This window comes from Pipistrellus kuhlii, unplaced genomic scaffold (assembly GCF_014108245.1).
Source record: "Pipistrellus kuhlii isolate mPipKuh1 unplaced genomic scaffold, mPipKuh1.p scaffold_m20_p_2, whole genome shotgun sequence".
Classification (NCBI taxonomy): domain Eukaryota; kingdom Metazoa; phylum Chordata; class Mammalia; order Chiroptera; family Vespertilionidae; genus Pipistrellus; species Pipistrellus kuhlii.
In genome coordinates this window covers 117,759,986-117,767,713 of record NW_023425515.1, presented here as the reverse complement: position 1 = coordinate 117,767,713, position 7,728 = coordinate 117,759,986, and the positions used below count along the sequence as shown (strand labels likewise).

The 7,728-nt window shown below is 51.6% G+C and overlaps 1 protein-coding gene across 7 annotated transcripts in view; it reads right to left on the bottom strand.

Moving 5' to 3' along the window:
* Window positions 1-975: 975 nt before the first annotated feature.
* Window positions 976-7,728, bottom strand: part of PHACTR1 (phosphatase and actin regulator 1) — a 532,833-nt gene continuing 526,080 nt past the window's right edge. For all 7 annotated transcript variants that reach the window (XM_036447917.2, XM_036447915.2, XM_036447916.2 and 4 more), the window contains 2 exons: window positions 4,892-4,968; window positions 976-4,137 (listed from right to left, as the gene is read on the bottom strand). In XM_036447917.2, the coding sequence (XP_036303810.1) occupies window positions 4,122-4,137; window positions 4,892-4,968 (93 nt within the window). In that variant the 3' untranslated portion in view covers window positions 976-4,121. The remainder of the gene's footprint in view (window positions 4,138-4,891; window positions 4,969-7,728) is intronic.

Below are 7,728 nucleotides of genomic sequence, written 5' to 3'. Positions count from 1 at the left end.
GGCAGACTGAGGAGGAGCCTGGAATGGGAAGTCCTGCACACCCCACGCCCTCCTGCTGTGGCCACTCCTGCCCAGCATCTGGGCCCGGAGCCCGTGGGGCTGAGCGCGTGCAGACACTCAGATGCGGTGCTGCAGGATGCCGACTTCCCACAGGGCTGTGCCGCTGCTCTCAGCAGACTTCACCGGTATGTGGTCTTCCTCGAGGCTGGAGATTCCCAGGCAAAGGAAGAGCGGCTCCCCTTGGATTGTTCTCCCAACCTCTTCCTGGATTAGGGGCCCCAGCATGCTCTGGGAGCTAGTTAGAAGGACGGACTCTCAGGACCCCACCCTCCACCCCCAGACCTACCGAGTTGGCACCTGCACTTTGACAAGCTCCAGGGTGATTTCCAGTGAGGATCAGAGGGCAGTGCTGTGCTAGGTTCCTCCTTCCCAGAGCCACACTCCTGTTTGCGGACCAAGGATATGTTACCCAGCAATTTCACCCCCTCAAGTGCAGCCAGCAAGTACTGCAGCCCCTCTTGCTCCCTTCGACCTTCGATTTACAGGACAAACACCCAGGATGCTCCAGGAAGAAGTCAGACGTCGATATTCAAAGAGTAAAATGGTCTGAGGCTCTGGCTTCCGGGCAGTGTCACTCCAAAGGCCCCCCAAGGCACTGCTGTGACCTAAGGCTGTCTGATGCCTGATACTACCCAGATGCCTCTGAGCTGTGAGTTAATGCCCATTCAATTACTAAAGGACAGTTGGACCGTGCATTCTTAAGAAAATGTTTGGAACAAAATAGTCGTGGCTTACAAATGTTATCTAGACAGTTAATTCATGTGCAACAACCCTTCCCTCCCCAATCACACCAGATGTATGAGGCTGTCCTGTCCCCCCCCCCCCCCCCCCCCCCCCCCCCCCTTCCCCAGGCAAGCCAAATATTTTCTGTGGTTCCTGCTGCTCGTTAATACAACACACAGGAGGCAATAAAATGGTTTTTTTAGACTTTTTTTTGGATTTGTTTTTAAAGAAACTGCATACATCATCAGAGACAAACAATAATTTAAATACCATGCAGTTTCTGTATGTACAAAACCTAGGCCATAGAGATCCAGTTTAACTTGTGTTCTATTTACATCGTCTTCCTCATACAGCCGTCATCTGTGGGATCAGAACACGAGCGCGCGCTCCTATACAAAGACAAACTATGTACAGACAACCGGCAAAAGCAACCGGTTTGGGAATTAACAGACAAATGGGAAGAAAAAAGTCATTTCATTTAAGGTGACCTTCACACACTGGCTGTGCACAGGGAGAGCGAGCATCCACTCGTCAAGCACACAGCACGGTTTCCATTCAGCAAATGTACACGTTCGGAAGCAGGAGAAAAATAAACTCAGGTTCTCACCACAACTACCGTCACACCGTTTGGTTTCTCTAATCTGACATGAAGGCTAAAGTTTTAAAGGTTTTCCAGGGCTCCGAGGGCCTTTGGGAGGAACACAGCAATTTCGAAAGAGCACGCAGGTCTGGCTGGTGGATGGCACTGTTCTGTGGTGGACAGGCGGGGGGGGGGGGGGGGGGGGGGGCGGGACAAGGTCTCATTTTCAGAAAGGAAACTCAGAAGGGAAACATTTTGATCTGAGGAATTTCACACTTTTCCTTTCATGACAAGAGGCCCACTTGAAAATGTATATACACAAACTAAACCTGTACTTGAAAACAGCAGCTTTCCCAGACAAGGAGAGCATTGTAAAGCAGCCAGACCATCTCTCCCAGGATTCCCACCTCTAGTTAATGTTGATTTGTCATCTTGGGAATTAACACACATTTTTCAACTGTCAGATCAATGTGGCAAAAAAGAAATTTGGACAGATTTCTACAAATTTCCTCCAGACTTCAGGAAGGGAAGGGACAGCAGAGGGGCTACGCTGTGGTCCACGGCGGTTGCTGAGCCCCATACAGTGGGTTTGAAACTGCCCACATCTGGGTGGGTGCTCCCACTGGCATGGCAGGTGCGACCCGAAGCCCTGCAAGTGGAAAACGGTGCTCTGCAGGAAGCGAAGGGGAACGTGTCCGATTCCTTCCGTGCACAGTAGACTGCACAGGAGAGCACTCTGGGAGGCAGGTGGGCTGCAGGGAAACTGACTTGGGTCTCATGTCCCCAGGGAATCAGAAAGGCCCAAGAAGCAAGGCCAGCAGAGAAGCCACTGGCCTTGGTGGGAGGAGTCCAGGTCAAGGAATGAGATCCCCTAGGACTCTCTCCTGGGCCAGGGGAAGGCCTGCCCATCCTGCCAGGGCACTGCCAGTGGCCTGAAGCACAGCAGCCCGTTAGAGGAAGCACAGACTCGGCCCTGAGCACGGCAGGCAGCTCCGCCCAGAACACGTGCCCGCTGCAGAGAAGTCAAACGCAAGAGCCCTACATCTTTCGCCACACCATCTGCACATTCAGACGTCAGGAAGCCTTTTGGGAAGAGAATGCTTACAGCCACACATTTCCCCTGAACAGTCCTTCTACTCACATCAAGAACCATTAAGATTCAGCAAAGAAGAAAGGATCGAGTGATGGCAGCAGCATGTGCCAGGCGCTGTGAGGAGAGCACAGGACAGCTGTGCAGCGGCTGGTGGGCACTGCCTGAAGAGCTGCCCGTGCCCCGTGCACACGCACAGCCCTGGGTGGTGCTGGCCGCAGAAGCGGATGCCTGCAGAGGGTAAACGGCCAGCTGGGTCAGGGTGGGGTCTGGTTAACTCTTTGCTGTGAAGGTCAGACTGGCATCCTCCTAAATCCTGGGCATGTGTGGTAGAGAGGGAACCATCACCTGGAAAGACTGTGGTAACTGAGACCACACCGATTGTGGGAGGCCGGGCAGAGCTTCATGATGGGGGCCCTACAAGCTGTCAGGAGGGAAAAAGGGGCTACAATGGGCCCCATGACAGCTGTCAGGGTTTGGGGGTTGTCCTTCCTCTCACTGCACATGTTACCCTGGGGGTCCCTAAGTCAACAGAGCACTGCTTCCCATGGTCCCAGGTGAGGGGGGCAGTTAGAGAGGCATCTCCAATCACCCTGGCCAACATCATGAGGGAGGAAGGGTTCCCTCTGGAGAAACATGAACAGGGAAGAGCAGCACAAGGTGGGCATGGCTGCTGTCTGCCTGATTCTAGCCTCTGCCAAAACCACAGAACCCCGCAGTGCAAAGAGAGGAGACTGAAGGCCATCACGTGTTCTAGAGAACCAGTCCGTCAGTGACCGGAAGGCCGGTCCTTCAGGAATGGTTTCTGGCCTGCATGTGGGGGGGCTGGTTCTCGGGAGCCATTAACTTCCGAGCCACACGGTCACCAGCCCTGGGGCAGGCAGAGAAAATGAAGACCACCAGCCAAGAGGAGTTCCCAGCCCAGTTTTATGCCCTCCAGGTGGTCCTTACGCCCATACCCGTGATGCCATCGGCGCACCATAGCAGTGGCTGTTTGTGTGCGGACGATCACCTGTGCCACTGGGCTGTTCACTGAGCAGAACCAATGCTCCCCTTCTAACCCAGAGCTTCCCGCAGGCAGCTCCGTGGGACAGGATGGGTGTGACCGCTACCCAGACTCCCCCAGACAAGGGCTCCTCCCTTTTGTTCACTGGAAGGAGGGTAGCTGGAGGGAGAGGACAGGGCAACTGAGACAGTGCTCCCTTCTCAGCACCCTCCTCCTGAGGGGACCCCCAAACCAGAAGCCAAGCCTAACCGGCCAACCAGATCATTTGCTTCTCGCAGTCATTCCCAGGCCACGCCCAGTGCCTCAGCTTTCTTTGGACTTAGGTGACAGGTGCTTTTGAGGAAAGGTCGCTGGAGCCTCAGTGAAGGTGGTGCCTGAGGGCAGGGGCTGAAAGGGTCTTCCACGAGGCCACAGGTGCTCTCGGCCGGCCGGGGACGGGCACGGTTCAGGACCCGTGGCGGTGCCAGCAGCTCTGACCACGGAGCAGTGACCATCGAGTTTCTCAAACAGAATCCTGATTGTGTTTCCTTTCCTTCTCCTTCTTTTAAAAAAGGCAGTCCAGAAGATTTACACCGTGATGGGAAGTGAATAAATACCAGCACTTATGGTTCTTATAAATTTATGTTTTGAAGACAGCATAGCACTCAAGAGGAATCTGACTGTTAAGGACGGTGAAACCTGGGAAAAGAAATAAATGAATCAAGACCAAGTGACTGCCTGAGGTGTCCGGTTCCATGGCCCACTTCATCCGTCCTCAGAGTCCTTGCCTCTGACAGCAGAGGCGGGTATACATCTCCTATCAGGGCACATCCACAGAACCCCTGAGGTCCACTGAATCCACCTTCGGTTTTGGAATAGTTTAATCAGAATTCCTACAGACTAGTCAGTGGGCCCTGGTGGCCTGCAGCCCAGACATGGCAGTGAGGTGGAGACCTTATGTTGGCACCTTGTATCTGTAAGTCTAGGCACCATTTCTCAGAATGCTCCCCCAAGGGAGTGTCTAAAAATTGTCAGTTATTCTGTCACTGAGTGACCCTACATAAGCTCATTATCTCTCTGAGTTCAGTTCCCCAAGCAGCACCACACAAGACCACCTGGGAGAATGACAGGGAATCACAGAAGTGAACTAGGGTTGGCCCCTGCCAACTGGCGTTCAATTGACAACGATCTTTTCTCCTCGGCTTAAGTATTGTGAACCTCACCTCAGGGTTATGGCACTTGGCTCTTCAGTTTGAATGAGTTAAAAGTGGCTATCAGCCTGGGCCTGAATGGCCCTCACCCCACCCCAGTCTCAGTGGCCACAGTGGGAACTGAAAGCAAACATTTATCTTCTCCTTCACGTGCCCACCACACCACTTAGACCGAGAAACAGGTAAGTCGTTTGGAAATAGATATTACAACTTGAGAAGGAAAAATACACTTCGATACTAACCTTGTTAGATGTCTACTCAGCTCATGAACTTCCATCTCAGTGCTTTTAAATTCATTCAGCTCCTTCCGAATGGCAGCCTGGAATGGAGAGAAGCCCATGAGTATGCTGAGGGGGCAGATGGGAAGGAGCTCACTTCTTATTTTATTTCTTTTTTTCCTTTTACAAAGCCATACAAAGTGGAGTTTTCACTGGGAGAAAAAAAACTAATCACCTGAGATATCCTTTAGACCTACTGCCCTTAAATCTAAACCGTGAATGACTCTGCATAGGCTATTGCCCAAGGTACTGTCTTCTTTCTTTCTTCACAGAGCTGTTTCCTCCAACATCCATAGTGTGCACACCTGCCCACACTCCTGGGCTCCTTATATATGTATACACTTAAATGTCCCTGACCAATGTAGCTCAGTGGTTGAGCATTGACCCAGGAACCAAGAGGCCACTGGTTCGATGCCAGGTCAAGGCACATGCCCAGGTTTAGGGCTCAATCCCCTGAGAAGGGTGTGCAGGAGGCAGCCGATCGATGATGTTTCTCTGTCATCAGTGTTTCTATCTCTCTATCACTCTCCTTTCCTCTCTAAATAAATAAATAACATACTTTAAAAAATAATGTGCCAACCTCTCACCTTCCTTAGGTAAACAATCTGAACTCATCACAGCCATTCAGTGCCTCACAGTAGATACTTCTAGGAGGGGAGGGTCACCCTCCTTCCCTTTGATTTGTAAACCCTCTGCTCTTTCATGACTCTTGAAGCTGAGGCAGTCTTTTTCACCATACGGGTGGATGGGACGTCTTGAAGACCCTTAGTACACTCTGCGGTAAACTTGAGTAGCCTCATCCTTCCAGCATTGCCCACTCACATGGCTGCAGCCCACCTGCAGGGCTGGGGAACCAGGCAAAGGGACAGGTGAGGAGTGTCTGGAACACAGGAATGCCAGGGGCAGGATTTTTAAATGTGTGCCCTTCCACGGAGCTCTTTCTAAGGTCGGCATTTGCTTTCATGGGAATGTCAAAGCACTGAGAGTTGGAGGCTGGAGAAGTCTTCAGGGAGCATCACAGTGGCTCCTCTTGAAAGGAAGGCATGTGAGCATCTAAGGGCCAGTTAGAAGGAAGACCCTGTTGGGTTTCCCATCCCCAGCAGCCTGGGTGGCGCTGGGTCCACTCCCCACCCAACAGCTCCCCAGAGCTGGAGTCGCCCTTGACACCTGTGGCTCCCCTGCCCTTGGTGAGCAAGCACACGGCAGCCAGTGTGAGCCAGAGAACCAGGGCCAGGACCCTCCTCTGGGGACAATACAGACACCACCACCTGGGGGGCAGGTTCTGTCTGGGCCAGTGTTATAGTTATATTAGTGTGATGTTTGATTTATATTTTAAGGATTTAAAACAGTGTGAGAATAATTATTTGTGTGACTTAAAATAGGAGTGAAAACATTTATTTTTATGAGTTTAAGTGTGAATTGTATTTCTGATCTTATTCTGATTTTATTTTAAGTAAAAGAAATTATTTGAAATGTGTTTAAGGCTTAGTATAAGTAACTCCATTTTGTGTGACTTGAATCCATTTTGTAAAACTTAAGTTTTAAAGTGACTCTGAGCCCTGACTGTGTGAACGCCCTAACATGTGCTTATCTGGAAAGTTGAAAAGCGAGGCAAAAAGTACTGAAGACCCATTGGTTACCCCCAGAAGGAACAAGGGAACACCCAGAAATGGCTATAAAAGAAGGGACCTGGAGGCACTGGTCAGAGACCACAAGGGCTCCTCCACCCGCCGTGCTCTCTCCGCTCCCTTCTTTCCCTGTCCGAGATACTGCGTGAAGCTCTGCCGCAGTGAGCTGTCCCTCTGCCCGTGAGCCGAACCTCTGAGGCCTCGATGGGGACTGAGACGCTCCGAGGCGTGTTCCTATCCGGTGTGTGTGTCTGTCGGCGTGGATCTCCAGGTGACCTGCCTAGGCTTCTGGAAAGCACCAGGACTCTGGTAAATAAACCGTGTGTGATTCGTGCATCTTAATATTTGTCTCTGTGTTTAGTTTATGCTCGGTCAAATTTAGTTAAGTACTGTGGGCAACCGGTATAAATCCAATCCTTTGGCGGAGGGACCCCAGTCACCTGTGCATACATTCCCACCTGAGGGTGAAGTTGGAACAGCCAGTTCCTGGGCCTCACCAAGTTGCTGCACAGGGAAGAGATGTGCTGCATTTAAGAGGAGGGCAGAGTTTCCACTCTTCAGGATCTGGGGGTTGACCCCATGTGGGAGGCCGTTTCCGGGAGGTCTCTGCCTCTGACCTCATCAGTGTCCTTACGTGCAGTGGCTCCCCTGCCCTCCAGTTCTCATGGGGACTGGACTAGAATCCCAAACAATGACCAAGCAGAGTTTAATTCTAATACGAGGTCTGATGGGCAGGGAAGAATGGTATCATGTGCATCATTGCGTTTCTTATAATACAAACTCAACTTCAGATTGTTTGTATTCTGCTTTCTAGTCAGTGGAGGTTTAGTGCAGGGACATGTTTTGCTGTCTCTGTGCTTTGTGTTTTTGCTAGGACAGTGGCCTCAGCCCCTCTTGGTTGTGGGTCACCCCTGGGGTGCTACAGCCAATGGCCCTGCTCAGAAGGTCAACTGGGTACCCCACAGATGCCGTTCTTTTCTCTGGGCAGTATCTCCATACTGCCTTTCCTTCTCCCGTAAAACGGCACAATATTACATGTCCATCTTGCTCCTTCTCTAGAGCCGTGAGGAATCCATTCAGTGACCGCTCCCAATTATCTGGAGCCCTGGTGAAAGGTGGTGGGGACATGGCACTCCCAACCTGCCCCGTGGGCACTGAGGGCTCCATTCCTGA